This window comes from Hypanus sabinus, chromosome 7 (genome assembly GCF_030144855.1).
Source record: "Hypanus sabinus isolate sHypSab1 chromosome 7, sHypSab1.hap1, whole genome shotgun sequence".
NCBI lineage: Eukaryota > Metazoa > Chordata > Chondrichthyes > Myliobatiformes > Dasyatidae > Hypanus > Hypanus sabinus.
Window position 1 is genome coordinate 20632622 of NC_082712.1, and position 24436 is coordinate 20657057.

The 24436-nt window shown below is 41.9% G+C and overlaps 2 protein-coding genes across 7 annotated transcripts in view; one reads left to right on the plus strand and one right to left on the minus strand.

Annotated features, from left to right (window-relative positions):
- The window catches only part of fbxo8 (F-box protein 8), a 78187-nt gene extending 74506 nt beyond the window's left edge, over positions 1 to 3681 (minus strand). The window contains exon 1 of one of the 3 annotated variants that reach the window (XM_059974284.1): positions 2494 to 3681. In XM_059974284.1, the coding sequence (XP_059830267.1) occupies positions 2494 to 2547 (54 nt within the window). In that variant the 5' untranslated portion in view covers positions 2548 to 3681. Of the gene's footprint in view, positions 1 to 1734; positions 1857 to 2425 lie in introns of those variants that run through there. The other 2 variants (XM_059974286.1, XM_059974287.1) reach the window with 2 other exon arrangements.
- Positions 3682 to 10304: 6623 nt separating this feature from the next.
- cep44 (centrosomal protein 44) overlaps positions 10305 to 24436 on the plus strand; it is a 78450-nt gene continuing 64318 nt past the window's right edge. For 3 of the 4 annotated variants that reach the window (XR_009513041.1, XM_059974288.1, XM_059974290.1), the window contains exons 1-2: positions 15683 to 15780; positions 17421 to 17522. Coding sequence is in view for 3 of the 4 variants with exons in the window: in XM_059974288.1 (XP_059830271.1) it covers positions 15683 to 15780; positions 17421 to 17522 (200 nt within the window). In the remaining variant the exon portion in view is untranslated. Of the gene's footprint in view, positions 10436 to 15682; positions 15781 to 17420; positions 17523 to 24436 lie in introns of those variants that run through there. The other variant, XM_059974289.1, reaches the window with a different exon arrangement.

Here is a 24436-nt window from a genome sequence, read left to right on the forward strand (position 1 = left end):
ATGGCATCTTCACAATGGCATGTGTAATGGGCACAGGAAACTTTGAAGCAAGTTGATGTACAGGGAGTAAACTATGCTGTTGTAACTATGCATTACAGTGGCAGGGATTGCATACTATTACTTCGCATAAGGTAAAGCTTAACAGCATTATTGGCAGTGATGCTTCACTCACCAATGAGCTCAGCACCTATTATGCACACTTCGAAAGGGAGAATAACACTACATCTGCGTGAATGTCCACATCATCTGGCAACCCTGTGATCTCTATCTAGGAGGCCATTGTCAGAACACCACCAAATAGCCCAATGGTGTACCTGGCAAGATACTGAAAACCAATTCTGACCAACTGGCTGGAGTGTTCAAGGACATCTTCAACTCTCACCGATGCAATTGGAGGTTTCCACCTGCTTCAAATGAACATCAATCACAAACAAGAGGAAACCTGCAGATGCTGCAAATTAAAGCAATACACACAACCATACTAGTGCCCAACAGATGAGCATCTTCTGGTCGTGTTCACATCTCCTGCGATGAAGTGCTTTTAGAAATTGGTTATGGTTAGAATTAACTCTGCCTGAGGAAGAGCCTGAAACAACTGCAATTTGCTTACCACCAACAACTATAAGTCTACAGCAGACACAATCTCACTGGCTCGCCTCTAGGCTTTAATGCACCCGGACAACAGCAATACATACAGAAGGTTGCTGTATATTGATTACATTTTAGCATTTAATACCATCATGCCCTGAGTACTAATCAATAAGCTTCAAACATGTGCTTCTGTATACCCCTCTGCAAATGGATCCTTAACTTCCTCCTTGGGAGACCACAGTGTAGGTTGATGATAACATCTCGTTCTTGCTGACAATAAACACAGGCACACCTCAAGAATGCATGCTCTACTCTCTCTACATTTGAGAGAGTAGTCCTACAGCCACAAACGGCATCTACTATCATATCACAGGCTTCTTTTGTTTCCCATTTCTTTTCCCCTACAGTTTAAAATGTACTTTAACATTTCTGTTTCTGAAGAACGATTAATGACTTTAAATTTTACTAAGGGTTTTCTTTGATCAGTTCCTGTCCTACCTGCTATTTTCTTCCCCAGCTTTCTCATAAAATTTGTATCCCCCCCCCCAGCCATAAAGCTATTATTAAAGAACTCTCAGGCAATATGTTCTAAATCCTAAGTATTCTTGTACCACCTCTAGTTCTTCTTCCCAACCATCTTAAATAGGTTATTGCTATTCTTCAGCCATTTGAGAGTTTCTCTTTACTGTAACTAAACCCAGTGATTTTAATCACTTATGTCAACCTCCCCCCAGCCTCCTCTAGTTTCACAGAGAACAACCACAGCTTATCTGTGCTGCAAGGGTGAAGGGTAGGAAGGACGTAATGCTAATTTGCAAAAGAACAGCCAGTCATGCATATCCCTCACATACAGGTGTAGGGTGGATACAAAAATAGATCACATAGTAAAAGCTATTTGATATACTGTACTAAATGTATTCAAGCTGAGACTCCAAATAACTGACATTCACTCTCGTGTTGGTGAAAACAATCAACCCTTCAAATTATCTTTTGATCAAGTTCAAGTGTTCTCATAATTGGAGTTCTACTCGTTTCAACAAATCCATTGCAAATCAAAACTTAATTCAAAATTGCTTGATAGACCACACCATAATTAAAATAATTCCAAAACAAAATAAACTACCTGTCATGAAGATTGCATACCTGAAAATAGTTTCACATTTTCTATTAACAGGAGCTAATTCACAATAAAGACTGTGTAGTCTTCTCGTGAACTGGAGTGCCAGCCAAGATTTTGTGCCTCAAACACACAAATTGGACTTCAACCTACAAGCTTGCGACTTAAACAACTCTGCCCCCCACCAATCCCAGATGACACACCTATGCCACGTGTGGGGAAAAAAACTGAACCTACTTCCAGAATGCAAAACAAAATAGAATATAAAGGTGAAGTATTTTGCTTCCTTCTCTGGCTCGCTATGCTGCATTGATTTTATTCTTTGATTAGATGAGTACATTTCCTTCACAACCCCACAACCCTAATTGGAGAAATATCATAGTTCTCAATACTTCAAAAGCATGGAAATTAAACATTTTCTGTAACGGCAGGGTAGCAGGATTTCTTGTGTTGACTGGGTGAATTTTTAACATAGGTGCCCTTTGAAACTAAACAGAACCTTTCGCACAACCCAAAGCTGCCTCTTCGACTCAAAACTATGCACCAACCCCAGCCAGTGGACGCAACCTAACTTGCTGAACGCACCACTAGGCCCCGCCTTCCCCACATCTAATTGGCAGACTAGCATGGGCTAAGGTTTCGGATTGACTGCCCAGGGTGGTCAATCGCCCGACGTCACGGCGCTGACCGGGTTAGGTTGGCCTCGACTCCGCCTACCTGTTGGAGCCGCAATTCGTCCGCTTTCCACTTCGGCCCCGAAACAACAAGGGATGGGAGTGAAGTACCTCAGGTCGGAAAACAGCATCAACTCGGCGCTCAGCGTCCGCATTCAAATCCATCCCAACGCGGCCACGAAAGGGCGAGGCAAAGTCACCATATTTGGGGGGGGAAACCCACTGCGTTACTCTCACGGCTACTGTCCCCAATTAACTTTTTATGCCAGCGACTTGCGTATAAGCGCCGCCCGACGGAAGGCCGTGACGCCATCGCGCTGGACGTCAGCCATTCGTGGAAGTGACGTAAAGGCCTCCGCCTGATCAGAAATCTGCCGCCGTGAGAATAAATGGGCGAGTGAGTCAGTTCAGGAAAATCAGGAGAGGCGTTAGACAATCTCCCCTGATTTGTTTAATGTGCACAGTGAAACAATATTACACAAAAAAGAGACATCTTGGGTATCAAAGTTGGCGGTGAACTAACTCATCAATAATTTCAGATTTGCGGTATGACGCTGTTAATTGCAAGTACGGAGGAAGAACTACAAAACTTGATATACAGTAGTAAGTGCAAAGATCTATCAATTGCAGAAAGACAGAATGTATGGTGATATCCAAAAAGAAGGAGAATCCTAGCTGCAGGCTGAGAATAAACGGGGAAGACATAAAACAAGTACAGAACTTTTGCCACTTCGGAAGCTGGGTGACATCAGATGGCAGGTGTGACATGGACATCAAAAGCAGAATAGGGATTGCAAAAGACACCTTTACGAGAATGAAGAGTATACTGACCAATACTAAACTAGGCATGACAACCCGCCTCAGAGCACTGAAATGTTATGTTTCTCCAGTTATGTTATATGGCTCAGAACGTTGGACAATATCTAGTAACGTGAGGAAACGAATTGAAGCAGCAGAAATGTGGTTTTTGTGGAGGATGCAAAGAATATCAAGGACAAAACAAATATCTAATGATATCATAAACAGAGCAAGCACAAACAGAGAAATAATGTATGAGGTCATGAAAAGGCAACGTGACTTCATTGGACATGTGATTAGGAAAGAGGAGTTAGAAAATACGGTAATTATGGGAAAGATTGAAGGGAAGAAAGCAAGAGGAAGGCAAAGACAAATGATGATGGAGACAGCAGCCAGAGAACTGGAAATGAATACCAATGAATTGATCCACTTGACCCGAAACATGTGTGTGTGGGCCATGGCAGTCAAAGCTCAAACTGGGCAAGGCACCTGATGATGATGATGATGTAAAGGCAAGTCATTTGCCCCGGAAGTTGGGGGGGGGTGTCAAGTGATCTGAGTGCGGGCTGTCCTATTACTTTCAATGGTGTTCAACTCCAGGATGCGACTTAGAATTGGGCATACTGTTTCTTATGTCCAGTTGTAAAACATCTTTCAGGGTTTTTATGGAACAATGATTACAGTGTGAAGCATACAAGGTTCAATTACATCAAAAACACGAGAAAATCTGCAGATGCTGGAAGTCCAAGGCAAAATACACAAAATGCTGGAGGAACGCAACAGGTCAGGCAGCATGAATGGAAATGAATAAACAGTCGACGTTTCGGGTCGAGACACTTCGTCTGGATTGGAAAAAGGGATGAGGTATCAGAGCAAGAAGGTGGGGGATGGGAGGAAGAAGTGGAAGGTAGTGGATGATGGGCAAAACCACAGGAGGGGTGAACTAAAGAGTTGGGAAGTTGATCGGTGAAAGAGATCAAGGGCTGGAGGAGGGGAAATCTGATAGGAGAGAGTAGAAGACTGAGAGAAAGGGAAGGAGGAGCACCAGAGGGAGATGATGTGCAGGTAACGTCGACTTCATTACAATCTTTGGTGGTTGATAATTTTCATTTAAAACTTTTAAATTATGGGAGTGACTTATTTAATTCACAGTATCTTCTTTCAATACATATAGGAGGTTTTGGGGTAATTTAGCTTTCATTTGAAAGAAGTAGTAAAGATTTTTTCCTCCAGCTCTACACCAGCCTTGTCCAGTTGGTGGTGGTGTAGCTTTTCGCAAATAAAACAGTATGAGGTGTTCTAATTTTAAGAAAAACTGTAACAACTCATTTATTGTAATCCAAATACTGAACACAAAGAATGTAACTGTACTTCACGTAATCACATAGACCAGCTTCTTAAAGTGAACCGAACTCAATAAACTTTTAAGTTGGACTGCCAACTACTTTAACATGTCTGAAGAAAAACTCCAGGATGCATCATGTTGTCTAACACTGAGAAAGTACTACAGTGTTTTTCAGTTATAGAATGGAAACTGACTAAGATGTCTATCCAAGCTAGTCCTATTTGTTCACATTTGGCTGATATCTCTCTAAACCTTTAAACCTATGTACCTATCCATTATCTTTTAGATTTTGTTAATGTGCCTGCTTCAAGCACTTCCTCTGGCAGTTCATTTCATACTCCTATGTGTAAGAAAAGTTGCCCTTCAAGTTCCTATTAAATCTTCTCCCTCTCATCTTATACCCACTAGTATATCCTATACTCACTAGTTCTTATTCTCCAAACCTGGGAAAAACGTACTGAGTGCATTCATTGTATCAAGCCCTTATGACTTTATACACTTCCACAAGATCACCTCTCAGCTTCCTTCCTTCAAGGGAATTAAGTCCTAGTCTGTACAGCCCCTCCCTATAACTCAGTCCCTCGAATCCTGGCAACATCATTGTAAATCTTTTCTGGTCTCTTTTCAGTTGAATAATAATAGATTGCAGGGTGTCCAATACTGTACACAATACTCTAAGTGCAGCCCCACATCATCTTGTAAAACTGCAACATAACATCCCTGCTTCTATGCTCAAAGCCTTGACTGAGGGTGGTCAGCATACTTTGGCCTCCTCTGTCCTCTCAAATGTTTATGTGAGTTTCCATGGACACCATTTCAAAGCAGAACATTGTTTCTACCCTTATTCACCACATTTTATAGATTTGAGTTCACTGCTAAGATCTGCTCAGGTATGCTGACTTCAAGTGAGTGAGAGTAAAGGGGTCTGTTTTGCTGTCCAGAAGAAGGGTCTCGGCCTGAAACGTCGACTGTCTATTCATTTCCATAGATGCTGCCTGACTGGCTGAGTTCCTCCAGCATTCTGTTTGCGTTTGGATTTTCAGTATCTGCAGATTTCTTGTTTTTTTTTTGCTGTTATGGTTTTGTACAACTGCTTGTTGTGTTCTGTGTTTTTCTGCCGCGCATACTTATTATGTTAATGCTAGTATGTGTGGAGAGACTTGCAGGCTGCCCCCCCGCCCCCTCCCCGGCACATCCTTAGGGTGTGCTGGTTGTTAGTGCAAACAACACATTTCACTGTGTGTTTCATGACACGTGTTCATGAAACATTGTCACCTCAGTTTTAAAACGGTTATCTCCTTCCATTCAAATTACCTCATTCTTGCCCATTTCTGAAACCACCATCATAAGAAGAGAGGGATAGGAAAAGCTTACTCATCATCTGAGTTTCAAGTTTCTGAGTCATAAACTTACTGTCCTCCTAAAATAATGTTTCTCTGTAAGTTCACATCATGAAAATTCAAATTATATTCCCTTATCACTATTTTTCAAGCCTGGCTTCTGTAACCTCTTGCAAAAATTACATGTTTGGTAAAGGTACACTATACATTCAATTAATTGTTCTATTAAATGTGGTTTTTGTATTAACTGTACAGGATAGAACCATAGCAATATTCGGACAGAGAAAGAAGCATTTTGGCCCATTGTGTCCGTTCAGTCGTTCATTATCTGCCGCGTCATATGATGTGGGTGATCATGGTCTTTCCATGACCATGATTGTTCTTGGCAAATCTTTCTACAGAAGTGGCTTGCCATTGCCTTCTTCTGGATAGTGTCTTTACAAGGCGATGATACTCTTCATGGACTGTCTGCCTGCCGTCAGTGGTCGCATAACACTGACTCGTACAACCATCCACCAGCTGCTCCCATGGCTTCACGTGACCCTGTTCGGAGGGCTGAGCAGGGGCTACACCTTGCCCAAGGGTAACCTGCATACTAGTGGAGGAAGGAGCGCCTTTCTCCTCCTCTTGTAGAGGTGTATCTCCGTTGGTTGAGAAAGACCTGATAAGCCTAACCTCACTTTACTATGTCTGTTGCTGAACAGATCACAATACAGAACCAAGTACTGTTAAACAACTGGGAGTTCTGTCTTTACAACCATTTCAGACGTGACGTCCAGGTCCCCTATTATCATCTGAGAAAAAAAAAATCCTCGTTTCCCTTTGAATCTTTCAACCAAATAACTTATAACTATTTCTTTTATTTTGTATGGGGTTTTCAGGGAGGAAGGCATTTCTGGTGAAGTGGTTTGTCGTGTCGTTCTGGGGCAGGTCATTCACTTTTGCTCTCTCAATGAGGGTAGCAGGCAGGCCTCATACCCCAGTGAGATATCAGCATGCCTATCCTAGCATATGATGACAAAGAAGGTGCAACAGTGGCTATATTTTGTCAGGAGTTTGATGTGTTGCCAAAGACTTTAAGATGTACTGTGGAGAGCATTCTAACTGGTTGCTTCACTGTCTGTTATGAAGGGACCACTGTACAGGATTGGATAAAGCTGCAGAAATTTGCAAAGTCAGCCACTTCCATCGTGGGCACATAGAGGACTTCTTCAAAAGGCGATACCTCAAAAAGGCAACAGCTGTTAATAAGGACCCACATCAAGCAGGACATGCCCTCTTTTCATTGATACCATATATATTTTTTGTTGCAATTTAGTTTTAAAAATATTATATGTTGCCACAAAACAACAAATTTCATGACATATGCCAATGATATTAAACCTGATTCTGCTCATAAAGCTTTGAATTTTCTTTCCAAAACTGCTTGATGTGAGACAATAGAAATCAGTGTTGAGATAGAGAGAACATGTTACAGCAACAGAAAAATAAACTAATTTTTGTCAAGATACTGCACTCTTAGCTCTGCAATTGAAGAGTTCTTTGTGAATAAGATTGTAAAGGGAAAAGAAGAGATAGTATTCAAGTTTCAAAGAAATATAATTTAATACCTGCAGATGCTAGAAATGAATAATAAAAGCAGAAATGTTGAAAATACTCAGAAGGTCAATGAGTTTCTGTAAGAAGTGAAATATTTCAGGTTGAAGACGCTTCTCAAAACTGAGTTCAAGTTCATTGTCATTCAACCGTACACATGTATACCGTTAAAAGAGATAAGAAAAGAGTGGATAAAATAAGATATCCTATGTACAGGGAGGATGGGGGCTGTTCTCTCCAATAGGGTGAACATTTTGTGACCATGGGGATAAACAGTAAGCAAGGTTTTCTGGTCAATTTGTAAATGGGAGCTGTTAGCAAGAATGAGAGCATAGACATAAGATGTTGAAATCTGGAGCAACAATCTGCTGGATTGAACAACATCTTTAGAGAGGGAAAGCAATTGCCAACATTTCAGGTTTAGCACTGAATCCAGCCAAAAGAGTATGGGAATTAGGAAATACAGAGCACAAGGCGTGTCCAGCCGGTCAGACAGGACTTGTCCTCTTCACTCAGAGGGTAAAATAATCAATAAATAAGCTGAGTGAAAATCTTTGAGGTATGGTTGTTACAGAGAGAAACCAAGTTACCTGAAGTTGTAGTGTTAAGTAGCAAGTCCACAAGGCTGCGCAGTTCCAAGACAGAAACTGAGGTGCTATTCCTCAGATATGCTTTCAGCCTCATTGTAGGCCAGAGGGGGAATAGGGCAGATATCTATTCAGAAATTGCACATCAAAAATAATCCCTTTTAGGATATTCAGAAAGGTAATCAAACATTTCTTCCCCCATGAGTCTTGCACACCTGAACCATATAGGCATGAGTATGTTTGATACCTTACCTCTCAAAGTCCAACACTACCTCCCCATTGTGAGAGGAAGAAATGGGTAAGGTTGGCCAACTGGGCTCTAGTGAAGCTGTACAGGCCAATACCCTGTACACTGGATACAATGGATTACAGGAACATTGATGAACTTCAACCATACAATCGACTTTGTCAGAAGAGGCTCATTGATTGAGCATATGATGCACCGCAGGGCAAATCACCAGTGTTCTGCACAGCTGAAAACTAATGTCACCAAAGTCCATGTCTACCTTGGGTATCTGGAATGTGAGAACCATGAGATGAAAAGGTACAAACTGTCTATTCATGGACATCATCTGGAGAAAGTCGATTGACGAATGGGGTAAGTATAATCTACCCAAGCCATCAGAACAATATGCACCACTTCATGTTGACACCAGAAGCATGGAGAGCCATGACTGCATTGGAAGCCCTCAGTTCCAGAATCATCAGTGCTAACCAAGCACAAGAAGATAAGTGAGTCGAGGAGAGACATTGAGGTCAAAATTAGACAATGGGGACATTCCTTGTCCATCTTCAAGAAACCTCTTCAGAACAGAGGAGGATGGAGATAGGAGTCATTGATGGCCAATGCTCCACTGGGAGCTAAGGGCCCAAGAAGAAGTTTGATACCTTTCAGAACCCGATGCTTCTCAAATGTCTTCACAATCAATGAAGTATTTTTAGATGTGTAATCAACATTGTGCAATGGAAAGGCTCACAGGAGGCCCTTTAAAATAACAATGACCAGTGAAACTAGCTTGAGAGATATATATTGTCCTCAATGTTGCAGAAGAGAAGACCATTGAGGGTCATGTCAGAATGGGAATGGGGATTGAAATTAAAATGTTTGGCTACCAGGAAATCCTGCTTTTCGTGGATGGAGTGGAAGTGATTGGCAAAGCAGTCCCCCAATCTACGTCGGGTCACACCAATGCACAGGAGGCTGCATCAGAAGCTCTGGAGACCGTAGACAATGCCAACAAATTAACAGGTGAGGTGTTGCCTCACCTGGAAGGTCTGTTTGGGGGCCCTGAATGGAGGTGAATTAACATTGCGGCATTCCTGTTGCTTGCAGGGATATGTGCCAGGTGGGAATTTAGCAGTGAGGGACAGACAAGGGGATCACGGAGGGAGCATACACTGTTGATAGTAGAGAGTGGGCAAGTTAAAATGTATTTGATGGAAAGGTCCTATTGAAGATGGCAGAAGTTGCGGAAAATGATGTGTTGGAAAGGCTCATGGGGTGGTGGGTGAGGCATCAAGACTTAAGAAAAACTATCTTGCCTTTTGCTATCAACTCCTGAACCAATCACCATTTGCACATCTTTCCCAGTGGGTCTGCCATATTCTCGAATAATTCCGCTCTTCCATAATTGTATCTTTAGCATTTTTTTTCTCGACCTGTTTGCACCGTTATCTTTGCAACAATGTTGCAGTGTGCTCCTGTTGTATTTACTGTTTTATTCATTTGCACCCTTATATAAGGCTCCGATGAAGGGTTACGGCCCGAAACGTCTACTGAAGGGATAATTTTGCTCCATAGATGCTGCCAACTGAGTTCTTCTGCAAGTTTTAAAGTAAGGATTAAGATTCCAATTTTCATTTCTGCTGTTGCAAATTCGTTCAATGACAGGAAGACGCTCAGGAAATTGTTTGCAACATATACGTGCACTATTAAAAACGTAAACCTGAGCGGGTTTTTTTGGGTGTATGACTGCAAATTAAGCGGCCGCTGAATCTGCTACGCGGAAACACGAACCGCTCCGCGGACATCCGGCCGCCAGAACGCGCGCGCCCACCTGGGAGGCCGGACCAAACCGTCGGAGGGCAGCCCACCTGCCAATCAGGTTCGAGGAGCGGCGCGAGGGGCTCCAGTTCCAGAGCGCGAGCGGGGAAGCACCAACCAAATTCAAGCAGCAGCGCGAGCGGGTCGCCCAATTCCCCCTCACAGGATTGGATCCAAGCAGCCTATCGAGTCGCTAGGAGGGCAGGGCGTGACTCCACTCCTACCAATCAGCGCTTTCCGAGACCCAATCAGCCGCAGGCGGTCGGCGACGCAAGCGACGTCGAGACTCTCCGTCATTCAGAAGTTCGGGAGAGGCGGTTCAACGGTGCCAGTGGATCAGGAGGTGAGGCAGGAGGTCACTTCGCGGGGTAGGGAGGGTTAGGGTCTTTAAGTGATCGTCCTGGTCTTCTCCCATCCTCTACTTGCTCCCACAACTCCCTCCATCTGTCCCCTATTCCCCGCGTCAACTTCGTAGAGAAATAGCCTTTCGGCTTACATCGTCCCTTTGGACCATAACGTATTTTCTATCCACGTACCTGTCTTTAGAATTGTACACCTCCGGCCCACGATGTTGTGATGAACTAAACAAGCAATTAAACACTTAACTAAACTAATTCCTTCTGCCTAGAAATTGTCCATGTTCTCTCTCTTCTCTGAATACAGTATTCAAGTGCTAAGAGCTTCTTAAACGTTTCTATCGTATTTGCCTCCAGCACAACACCTAACTGCGCGTTCAAGCACCCACCGCTCACTATGTTTTTAAAAAAAACTGCCCCCAACTTAAAAACTTCTCACGTTAACTGTATGCCCTCTATTATTTGAGATCACCAACCTTGGAAAAAGTTGCTAGTTGCTCTTTCTATGCCTCCCAGTGTTACATACAGTACTGTGCAAAAGTCTTTATATATATAGAGAGAGAGAGAGATTTTTGCCAGTACTGTAGTAATTTTATGTACTCTGTTGCACTGCACTGCTGCCACACACAAAAAAACAAATTTCATGAAATATGACAACCTGATTCTGATTTGGGTCTTTATTGTGGACTGAGAGTGGAAAGGGGGCAGGGAGAGAGAAATCATGGTTTGGCAAAAGTGGGAGGGAGTGGGAAGCAACGGGGAGAGATTCTGTAATAATCAATAAACCAATTGGAATCAAATGACCTTTCCTGGTCACTCAGGGTTGAATATGTCTGCACTTGCACCAACCCCTGCCCCAGCACTCCTCTCCCACTGCCCCACACCCCACCCATGGCACTCTGCCCTTGCTATTCCCAACATCCTTTGCTCTCAAAAGATTTTGAAGCTTGCTCTCCGTTCCACGTTGACAAATGCATTGCTGTGGAAGGGTCTTGGGCACCCTAACTATATATATATTTTGGCCTAAGTCTTTTGCACAGTACTGTACTTCTGTCAGGTCTCCCCTTAAGTCACCATGCTCCTGACAAACCAACTCAAGTTGTGCAACCTATCCCTGTAGCACATGCCCTCCAATGCAGGCATCACTTTGGTGAACCTTTTCTGCACCCTCTGCAAAGCCTTTCTATAATTTGGTGACCATTCAAATAATGTCTTTGTATCGATCTCTACTTTTTCCATATATCCACTCCCATATGTGTGGAAAAGTTTACCCCTCCAGTTCCCCTTAATCATTTCCCCTCACCTTAAACCCTATGTCCTTTAGTGTTAGACTCCCCTAGCGTGGGAAAGAGACTGCGGCCATTCACCTACCAAAGTCTGTCATGACTCTATAAGTTTTTACACGGGCACCCCCTCAGTTTCTTTCCATCTAGGGAAAGAAATCCCAGCCTTTGAAGCCTTTGCTTACAACTCAAGCACTTCAGTCCTGGTAGCATCCTTGTGAATCATGTCTGCATTAGTTTCAGCTTCCTATTGGGAGGTGATCTGAATTACTCTCTGTTCGGTCAAAGCACTATCCCTGGTTCATGTTGGAACCCTTTATCTCAGCTGGGTTTATTGACCTGTGACATTAACTTTGTTCCTCTCCTCACCAGTGCTTGACCTCACAGAGTCATGCACAGGCTCTTTGGCCCATCACATCCATACTATCACATACCTATTCCCATTCCCGTAACTAAGCTCATTTCTCAGCACTGTGCCATGGTGATTCCAGTGCTGCGTGTTTTTTGTGTTATTCTCCTTTTTAGTTCTGTTGTGTGAGTTAAAGCCTCCCTCACTTATCTCTGTTGTCTACGTCATCCCAGTCAAATACTGCTTTTGTTTCCTCCCATCCTACCATTTGCCCTTACCATTTGGAATTCCAACCATGCTTCCTTTGTCCTTTGGTTTTGCCTGGTTTATAGTCTTAACTGAGGCAGGTGCTTGGACTGTTTCGTCTATGCTGACTCTCCATATTTAGCATTACTACACACACATCCATATAAATCCCATTTACCAGTATTGCGTGTGCATCTTCTTACACCTTGATCATTCAAGTGCTCCTCCTGACGAAGGGTCTCGGCCTGAAACGTTGACTGCTCGTTTCAACGGATGCTGCCCGATCTGCTGAGTTCCTCCAGCTTGTCTGTACGTGTTGATTTAACCACAGCATCTGCAGTGTACTTTGTGTCTCCTTTAGAGATGCTGGACAAAGAGTGTTGGAAAGGGTCAGGCAGCATCTGTGGGGGGAAATGGATAGATGACATTTTGATTAAAACCCTTCATTTGGAGGAATAAAGAAGCAGTTGAGATAGCTGGTATAAAAAGAGGGAGTGAAGAGGCACAGCAAGAGCTTGTGGGTGATAGAGGGATCCAGGTGGGCAGGGGGGGAACAGTGATGTACAGATAAATGCTCTAGGTATTTAAGCATTTTGAGAGTACAAGAATGGAGTAGGCTAGTTAGCCTATAAACCTGCTCTCTATAATATACATGTGTTGGTTGTCCATTGTTTTCCCAATGATGACATAAACCTGTGTGAGAAGTTTTAGAGTGAAAAAGCCGTTCCACTCTAGGCCTCAAAAATCTTTGTCCAATGGTACTAAAAATCGTCACAATTGGAGACTTCCTTGGCTGCAGTGGATAGCCATGACGCCTTCTGTGCCTTGTCATGCCCGTCGCTCTCCACGAAGCATTGCAGCACTGCCCTCTTGGCCATTGGATCTTGTATTTGATTTCATCCGCCCAGTTTGCTGGAACTGGCTTCGCATTCTGGGGTAGGTATATCCCTTTCTCACCGGGGTTGGTAGTTCCTGGCTACCCTCAGCTGGATTAGTCTGCTTGTCGAAGCACTGTACTGGGGTGTGGCCATTAATGCGTACAAACAGTTACTTGGAGCCACGGATGAGAGCTGGGTGGCAGGTGGGGACAAAAGATTGACGAGTTGCCCCTGGGCGGAGTATGACAAGCCTGCCACCAGAGGTGTCACACCTCCCTGGACACCCCAGACATCCCTCTATATATGTATAGCATGGAATAGGCCCTTCCAGCACATTGAGCTGTGCTGCCCAGCAACCCCCAGTTAACTCTAGCCTAATTGTGGGACTATTTACAATGACTAATTTACCTACTAACTGGTATGTTTGTGGAGTGTAGGAGGAAAACAGAGCACCCAGAGAAAACCCACACATTCTATATGGAGGACGTACAGACTCCTAACAGATGACAGTAGAATTGAACTCTGAAGTCCGACGGCCCAAACTGTAATAGCATCGTGCTAAGGATTACACTAGCATGGCACTTAAATGCTAGTTTAATACTAGTGTTGACCATGACACCACCTTCCTGTTCTCTCTCTATAACCCATTTCAGCCTCTACTTTGAATACACTCAATGATTCTGCCTCCCCATCCCTGTCAGGCACTTTTTGCCCCTTCTGTTAAAAAAAAGACTGAGCATCATCAGCCTTTTTAGAACCAACAGGACTGGAGTAAAGGAAATCTTCCTTGATCCTGAAGAATTATCTAAAAAGAAATTTGCTTTAATTATCAATTCTTCCACCAAGTCATGTTTATGGTTAAAGCCATGAAATCCCATTACATGTGAATATGAGAACTAGAAACAGCATGGCCCAGGTAGAGGATTGCCCACTGTTTTAATGGAGCTAGAACAGGCTCAATAGACTGTATATCTGGCTGCTGTTTCAGACGTACTTGCTCCTCACAAAACCTATTTAAAATCTTTTCATAAACACTGTATTCTCCATTCACTCCAGCTTTTTATACCTGCCCATTCACCTCCTCCTTCACCTCTATTCAGTGCCCCATATAGTCCTTCCAAGTGAAGCAGCACTTCACCTGTGAATCTATTGGGGTCATATATTTTATTCAGTCCTTCTAATGCAGCTCCTTTTAGATTGGTGAAACCTGATGTAATTGAGGGACCGCATTGTCAAGCACCTGCACTCCATCTGCAAAAAGCAGGATCTCCTGCTGGCCAACCATTTAAATTCCAATTCCTATTCCAGCATGTCAGTCCACAGCTTCCTTCTAGAACATAGAAAACCCACAGCACAATACAGGCCCTTCAGCCCACAAAGTTGTGCCAAACATGTCCCTACTTAGGCTTACTCATAGCCCTCTATTTTTCTAAGCTTCATGTACTTATCCAGAAGTCTCTTAAAAGACCCACCGTTGCCAGCAGCCCATTCCACAGACTCACCACTCTCTGAGTAAAAAACTTACCCCTGATGTCTCCTCTGTACCTACTCCCTAGCAACTTAAACCTGTGTCTTCTTGGCAACCATTTCAGCCCTGGGAAAAAGCCTCTGGCTATCCACACGATCAATGCCTCTCATCATCTTATACACCTCTATCAGATCACCTCTCATCTTCCGTTGCTTCAAGGAGAAAAGACCGAGTTCACTCAACCTATTCTCATTAGGCATGCTCCCCAATCCAGGCAACATCCTTATAAATCTCCTCTGCACCCTTTCTATGGCTTCCACATTCCTCCTGTAGTGAGGTGACCAGAAATGAGCACAGTACTCCAAGTGGGGTCTGACCAGTGTCCTATATAGCTGCAACATTACCTCTTGGCTCTTAAATTCAATCCCATGATTGATGAAGGCCAATACACCGTACACCTTCTTAACCACGGAGTCGACCTGCGCAGCTGCTTTGAGTGTCCTATGGACTCGGACCCCAAGATCCTCTGAGACATTGATAGGATGCTGAAGTGTGATGAGAAGTGGCAGATGGAGTTCAACCCAGAGAAGTGTGAGGTGGTACACTTTGGAAGGACAAACGCCAAGGCAGAGTACAAAGTAAATGGCAGGATACTTGGTAGTGTGGAGCAGCAGGGGGATCTGGGGGTACATGTCTACAGATCCCTGAAAGTTGCCTCACAGGTAGATAGGGTAGTTCAGAAAGCTTATGGGGTGTTAGCTTTCATAAGTCGAGGGACAGAGTTTAAGAGTCGTGGGGTAATGAATCAGCTCTATAAAACTCTGGTTAGGCCACACTTGGAGTACTGTGTCCAGTTCTGGTTGCCTCACTATAGGAAGGATGTGGAAGCATTGGAAAGGGTACAGAGGAGATTTACCAGGATTCTGACTGGTTTAGAGAGTATAGATTATGATCAGAGATTAAGGGAGCTAGGGCTTTACTCTTTGGAGAGAAGGAGGATGAGAGGAGACATGATAGAGGTATACAAGATATTACGAGGAATAGAGTGGATCGCCAGCACCTCTTCCCCAGGGCACCACTGCTCAGTACAAGAGGACATGGCTTTAAGGTAAGTGGAGGGAAGTTAAAGGGGGATATTAGAGGAAGGTTTTTCACTCAGAGAGTGGTTGGTGCATGGAATGCACTGCCTGAATCAGTGGTGGAGGCAGATGCACTAGTGAAGTTTAAGAGACTACTAGACAGCTATATGGAGGAATTTAATGTGGGGGGTTATATGGGAGGCAGGTTTTGAGGGTCAGCACATCATTGTGGGACGGAGGGCCTGTAATGTGCTGTACTGTTTTATGTTCTATCCTCCACTCTGCCACAATGAGGGAACTCTAAGGTTGAAGGAGTAATACCTCGTATTCTATCTGAGTAGCCTCCAACCTGGTGGCATGAGCATTGATTTCTCCAACTTCCAGTAATTTTTCCCCCTCTCCCTTCTTATCTGAGCTCTTCTCTTCTCTCTTCACCTGCCTATCACCTTCCCCTTCCTTTTCTTCCATGGTCCACTCTTCTCTCCTATCAGATTCCTTCTTCAGCCCTTTATGTTTTCCACCAATCACCTCCAAATTCTTACTTCCTACCTCATCCACCTAGCTTCACCTGTCGCCACCTAGCTTGTACTCCTTCCACTCCCCCACCTTCTTATTCTGGCTTCTCTCCCTTTGTTTCCAGTCCTGATGAAAGGTCTCGCCCAAAACGTTGATTATTTTTTTCCATAGATACTTCCTGTCTGCTGAGCTTCCCCAGGATTTTGTGTGTGTTGCATCCTTCTATTAGCTTGTGTTGCTAACTAGCAATGCAAAAGAACCGCAGAATAAATTTAAGGAAAAATAATTTTTTTAGTTTTGATAAAACCAATGGGGTGTGAAATTTTTTTTAAGAGATAATGATTTGTATTCCTGAGTACTAAATTCAATAAAGGAATTACAGATGTATTTGTAGTAGTTTTCCAAGGGTTCCAAGAGTTCTGGAATTGTCTTTGAAGCAGAAAGTTGCAAATACCTTATAATGTTACAAGTGTGATATAAAAAAAATAGTAAATTTGCAAACTTATAGTTTGAAGAGTGATATCAGGAATACTATATACTTAATAACACTGTATGAGTTCATGCAGAAGTATCTCATCAGAGAAAGCCAGCACCATTTAATAATAAGCCATTGCTAGATATGGCTACTTTTGCTTTTGAAGGAGCTCGCTGGAATGGCAATGTGCTGCCCTCAGTACATCATCCTTGGATTGTGGTCATTGATATAAATACTACTTCACAGTAGGTTTAGATGTTTAGATGCATATGTGACAAACAAAGCTAATCTCTCTTTTGTATAGCATCACAGACTTAGAGAAATCTGGATATGGAATGTGAATTTAGGAATGAGACATTGATACTTTTTAACCCAAAAGTGCTGCTGACATTAGCTGATTGAAGTTATCAGTGCTGAGATCATTTTATTTTCATTATTCCAGAAAATAGAGATATAAAACAGTTGTGGCAATTGAATTGAGGACATATCTAGTAAAACAATTAAATGTGTATGCTTAAAGAGCTGAGTGGCTTTTACCTGTTCTTAAATAGAAAAATCAAATTTATACATTCTACCACCACTATTATTGAGATCTATGGAGTGAAATAAAACAACAGACACTAAATAATTTTTATGAACTGCAATAAGCTAAGAAAAGTTTATGTATTTGTTATCAAGTTGTAGGATCAAGATGACAACTGGTGATTTGAGGGGATCCCTTCGAAAGTTAGAACAAGGACTTCGCTCACTGAATTATCCACAAGATATTGACTATAATGGGTAAGTAAGGGACTCTCACATTACCGTGTGATGGTTAAAATAAGCACAAGATGTTCTCCTTCTCCTTCATTGACATGGGAGATTTTTCTGCTTTGAAAATGGACTTGTTTTGTGCATGTAGGCTTAAGCTCAGGATTTAGAGTCAAATATACAGAATGATGGATTTACGATTTATATTGTGATTTTCTTTGTATTAACTTCAGCGGTACAGCTAAATAAGCATTTTTGAATTAAGGTTACTTGCAGTGTAAGGAAAATGGCAACCAATTTTCAGCTAAGAAGCAGTGACAATATTTGTTTCTTAGATAATTTCATATTACACATTGATGGGAGTGCATCTTACCTCCTGTTTGTCTCTTTGGGATGTTTCACATCTGCCTAAGAAGGTTGATCTCTTCACTCTGATGTTGAAGGATGATGCTGACTCCTAGGAATCCCTGGCCTATGACCACTCAAAGTGGTGAAGAAGAATTCCCAATGGTATTGAGAATGTCCAAGGCATGCATCGGGATCACAAACAAGGAAGCTCTGCATAAGTGGCAGAAAAAGCAGACCACCTCAAACTACCCACCCACCTGCTCCATCTGTGTTTCATACTGACTTCATTAGCTGTCTTGGAAACCACAAGACAGGAGTGGAACTCGTCCTGTTATTCCAAACTTCTCATTTTAATTGTAATGTTCTCTGTATAGGTGATAAAGTATATTTAGCAGAATATGGCAATCAAAAACTATTAGTCTGTCAATATATCATTTAAACGAACTTGGCCATTTCTATAAAAATACTTGTGTGGCACAACAGCTGCTATTTCATTTTCTCTTCACTCAACTCTGGAACATCTGGCCAGCAAAGTTGCATACATTAGGATGCTCTTCATCAATTATAGCTTGGCATTCAATACCATAGGCCACTCAAAACTAAGCATTAAGCTTGAAGACCTTGGCATCAATACTTGCTTGTGCAATTGGATCCTTGATTTCCCCACTTGCAGACCCCAGTCAGTTTCGATTGGCACCAACATCTCCTGCACACTATCCATCTACAAGGCTGTGTGCTTAGCACCTGCTGTACTTGCTCTAGACTTATGGCTGTGTGGCTAAGCACAGCTCTAATGTCATTTTTATGTTTTCTGATGATATCACTGTTGTGGGCCGAATCAAAGGTGGTGACAGATCATATAGGAGGATGCTTTCAACAACCTGTCCTGGGCCCTGGATGTAAGTGCGATGAAGTGCCTCTACTTCCTTAGGAGTTTGCAAAGCTTCAGCATAATATTTAATACATTGACACATTTCTATAGCTGTGTGGTGGAGAGAATGTGGAGAGAATAGCCTGGAATGGAAACACCAATGCCCTTGAATGAAAAATCCTACAAAAAGTAATGGATATGGCCCAGTCTGACATGGGTAAAGCCCATTCCTCCATTGACCACATCTTCTACATGGAGCATTGTTACAGGAGAGCAATGTTCATCATCAGGGACTCCCACCACCCAAGTCATGATCTCTTCTTGCTGCTGTCGTCAGGAAGAATGTACAGAGGTTTAGGACTCACACTGCCAGGTTCAGGAACTGTTATTTCCCCTCAATTGTTAGGCTCTTGAACCAGTGGGGATAATTTCATTCGACTTGACTTGCTACATCACTGAACTGTTACCACAACGCATGGATTCACTTTCAAGCACTGTTCATCTCATGTTCTCAAAAGTTATTGCTTATTTATTACTGTTATTTTTTTCTATTGTATTTGCACAATCTGTTGTCTTTTGCACATTGGTTGTTTGCCTGCACTTTTGGGTACAGTCTTTTATTGATTATATTATGGTTCTTCGATTTACTGAGCATGCCCGCAAGAAAATGGATCTCAGGATTGTATATGGTGACATATATGTACTTTGATAATAAATTTACTTTTGAACTTATAAAATTACAATAATATGTCTTATTTCCAAATTGAAAGGAGAGTTACTTTGAAAAAGTTAAATATTGTCTTCATTATGAGCCAAGATTCCAGTGTAGTTCATATTCCAAATAAATCGTACATGTATATAGGTGGTAAGGTCTTACTGTGGTGTTCTGTATATACAATGCCTATAAAAAGTATTTACCCACTGTGGAGAACTACATATACCTGTCTGGACACCCCCCCCCCCCCCACTGCTGACTGCTCCTGTGGCTCCTCCCACAGACCCCTGTATAAAGGCGATTGGAGGCACTGCTCCTCCCTCAGTCTCCAGGATGTTGTGTGATGGTCTCTTGGTGCTGACAGTGCTTTCTTCCAGCTAATAAAAGCCTATCTTGCCTCACATCTCCAAGAGTTATTGATGGTGCATCACCCATCCTCTGGAAGTTTTCATGTTTTATATTACAGCATTGAGTTTAAGAGCCGAGAGGTAATATTGCACTTTGAGTACTGTGCTCAGTTCTGGTCGCCTCACTACAAGAAGGATGAGGAAAGTATAGAAAGGGTACAGAGGAGATTTACAAGGATATTACCTGGATTGGGGAGCATGCCTTATGAGAATAGGTTGAGTGAACTCGACCTTTTCTGCTTGGAGCGACAGAGGATGAGAGGTGACCTGATAGAGGTGTATAAGATGATGAGAGGTATTGATCGTGTGGATAGTCAGAGGCTTTTTCCCAGGGCTGAAATGGTTAGCACGAGAGGACACAGTTTTAAGGTGCTTGGAAGTAGGTACAGAGGAGATGTCGGAGTAAGTTTTTTACACAGAGAGTGGTGGGTGTGTGGAATAGGCTGCTGGTGACGGTGGTGGAGATGGATAAGACAGGGTCTTTTAAGAGATTTCTGGATAGGTACATGGAGCTTAGCAAAATAGAGGGCTGTGGGTAACCCTAGGTAATTTCTAAAGTAAGTACATGTTTGACACAGCATTGTGGGCTGAAGGGCCTGTATTGTGCTGTAGGTTTTATATGTTTCTAACATTGAATCATAATGGATTTAATTTGGCTTTTTTGACACTGCTCAACAGAAAAAGACTCTTTCATGTCAAAATGAAAACAGATCTCTATAAAGTGATCTAAATTAATTACAAATATAGAACACAACATAATTGACTGCATATGTATTCACTCCCTTCAAGTTAGTATTTAGTAGATGTACCTTTGGCAGCAATTACAGCCCTGAGTCTGTGTGGATAGGTCTCTATCAGCTTTGCACATCTGGACACTGCAATTTTTCCCCATTCTTCTTTACAAAACTGCTAAAGCTCGGTCAGATTGTCTGGGGATCGTGAGTGAACAGCCCTTTTCAAATCCAGCCACAAATTCTGAATTGGATTGAGGTCTGGATGCTAATTTGGCCAGTCCAGGACATTAACTTTGTTGTTTTTAAGCCATTCATGTGTAGCTTTGGCTTTATGCTTGGGGTCATTGTCTGGTAAGAAAATAAATCTCCTAAGTCCCAGTCCTTTTTTTTCCCCTCCAGGATTTCCCTATATTTTGCAGCATTTGTTTTACCCTCTACCTTCACAATTCTTTCAGGGCCGGCTGCAGTGAAGCATCCCCACAGTGTGATGCATTGTGGTAGGGATGGAGTGTGTTTGATGATGTGCAGTATAGCGTTTAGTCTGATGGCCAAAAAGTTCAATTTTGTTTTCATCAAACCATAGAACCACCTTGCAGCTGACTTCAAGATTTCCCACATGCCTTCTGGCAATCTGTAGCCAAGATTTTATATGAGGTTTTTCAACAGTGGCTTTCTCTTTGCCACTCTGCCATAAAGCTGAGACTGGTGACGCACCCGGGCAACAGTTGTTGTAGGCGCTGTCTCCCCCATCTCAACCACTAAAGCTTGTAACTCCTCCAGAGTTGTCACTGGTTTCTTTGTGGTGTCCCTCCCTAGTCTCCTTCTTGCACGGTCACTCAGTTTTTGAGGACAGCCTGCTCTAAGCAGATTTACAGCTGTGCCACATTCTTTCAATTTATTGATGATTGATTTAACTGTACTCTGAGGGATATTCAGTGACTTGGAAATTTTCTTGTATCCATCTCCTGACTTGTGCTTTTCAATATTCTTTTCGTGGGGTTGCTTGGAGAGTTCTATTGTTGTTTTTGCCAGGATACTGACTTACCAGCAGTTGGACCTTCCAGATATTGGTGTATTTTTATTACAATTAATTGAAACACCTTAACCTCATAGAGGTCTCCAAAAACAGATCTCCATTTAACTGATTATGTGACTTCTAAAGCTAATTGGCTGCATCAGTGATGATTTGGTGTGTCATATAAGTGAATACTTATCCAATCAATTATTTTGTGTTTTATATTTGGCATTAAATTAGATAATTTTATAGAGATTTGTTTTCACTTTGATACAGAAGATTCTTTTCTGTTGATCAGTGTCAAAAAAGCCAAATTAAATCCACTGTGATTCAATGTTGTAAAACAATAAAACATGAAAACTTCCAAGGGTGATGAATACTTTTAATAGGCACTGTATGTCATAAGGCCTTAGTATGTTTATCATAATGTGAGAATCCAAATAGTTTGCTCTGAATATAATATACAAATTAATAAGGCCTCTTCTATGAAAAAATATTCTAATAGTATGTATTATTTGCAATAATACACCTATACAATGTGCAAAATAATCAGGAAGTATAGAGGTAATATTGTATAATGTTTCCTTCCTGAAAGAACCATTGCCATCCTTCCGAATCAGCTAATATGCAAAACCAGTCCTGAGTATCACATAAAGATTTGGGGCAATTACGAATATGCATTCCATGTTGGTATTGCTCTATTAAAGGACCGAAGGACTGAAATTATATTGGTGGGTTGTAGAGCAAAATCTTTTATGAATTGCAGTTTTGACTGCCTTAATCAGGAAATTGCAGAGCTGTTCTTGACCAATAACCAGCGAGAGGTGTAATTTATTAGCCTTTATAACGGGTTACTCAAATTCTACTAATAATACCAAATGGATGAAGTTTGTCCTTTGGTAATCATCCAAGTATGGGGATACATTCTTGCATATGAAGCCAAGAATTTGAACTTGAACTCAAGCACTATCTAAGTCTAAAGCAATATCTTCCACATTGCTTAGGCTCTCTGGGGAAATTTGAAATTCACTTTATGAAAGGAGCGTGCCAATGTTCAGTTTGATTTCCTGTCTATTAGATGAAAGTATTATTCTCAATGCATTTATTGCATTTTTAGGTTTCTTAATTCCTGCAACTTGATTACTGAAACTGCTGCTAATGATCTAATCTCCAGGAACTGATAATCATTAACCACTGCTGGTAACCAGGTGGGGTTCTTAAACAGATTGCTGGATGCTCAAAGTAGATTTCCAGTAAGAAAAAAAAATCATTTTTTTTGCCAGCCCCTTTGCCAAGTAATCCAAAATGCATCCAGCTGTCCCACACTGTTACCACAGGCTATTTTTTCCCTCTGTTTCTAATATTGTCTAATTTCCTTGCATAAAATGCAGTGGTCTCTGTCTCAAATCACTTCCTGCAGCCAAGCATCAATCACAAGCTGTCTAAGTGTAAAAAAAATTATCCTAGCCTTTCCTCACACTATTGTTTGACATGTTTAAATTGATGTGCATCTAATCACTGACCAGCCCAATAGAGAAAATGATCATTATCTACACGCCTAAACAAAATCTCAGATTTAATTAAAGGAAACTCTGATAACTCTACAAGATTTTGTTTAATAAATTAATTTGAATAGTGCAAGTTCTTCCTTATAGCTGGTGATATTTTTTTACATGTGGTGTGCATATTCAAAATCAATAGGCTGTTCTCTGTATTCTACAGCTTTATCATTGTGAATTTTATTTTCTGTGGGAATACCTGAGGCAATAGCTGAAGAACGATGCACTGTCTCAAACTATATGCCTCATCTGTGCCAAAGCACATATAGGACTCATCAGAATCCACTGGACTGGCCAGGAAAGTCCTTCTTAAATCTGTTGAATAAATACTATTAATCTCTTGTTTCATCCATTTTTTTTTGCTAGAAATTGATTCTGTGTCTAGATATGCGTAAAGTTTACAGTACATTTATTATCAAAGTATGTATACCATTTAAAACCTCTTCTAGCAGGTACCCACAAAAGAATGAAACACAATAAAAGAAAGAAATACAAAAAATCACAGAGCAAAGACGGACAAGCATTCAGTATGTGAAAAAAGAACAAATTGTGTAAATACAGTAATTAAAAAGTAAACAAATAATACATAGAACATGAACTGCAGAATTCCCCAAAGTGAGTCTATAGGCTGGTGAGTGAAGTTGGTCCAGGAGCCCAATGGCTGCAGAGCAATATCTGCTCGCGAACCTATTGGTGTGGGGCCCAAGGCTCCTGCATCTCCTACCCAATGGTCATAGTGACAGGAGAGGGAGATGGGTCAAATACAGGCAGACAGGGCAGGCCCAGCTGGGGGATCTTGGCTGGCATGCAGAAGAACACCAATTCATTTTCTGCTCTTGCACCTCGACGCTTTAATCTGGCTCGACACTTTAATCGGTGTGGAGTAGTGAGGCTGAACATCAGTTCATTTTCTGCTCTCAGGCCGTTTCCGCTCATGGGTCTTGACGCTTTAATCTAGCTTGGCACTTTAATCAGTGATGTAAGAAACAGACCTTTTAAATTGACCTGTAGTTTGTACAGATGCATTTTGCAGTTGAGCTTACTGATTAGAACTCAGAAAAGGGAATCCAACTTGAATTCCTTTTTTTGGAACCTTGCCAACATTGCAATTTCCTAACCCAGAGTCACTAAATTGACTTGTACAGCTCATCATCTACCTTAAAAATTCAAGAAAGAAGAACTCAAACCATTTCCAATATTGTTATTTTATTGCTGCAAAAGACCTCCTACAAATTATATTTGCTTTATTGAGGCCAAACTTGGAAGACTGTGTATGATTTTGGTGTCCTTGCCTA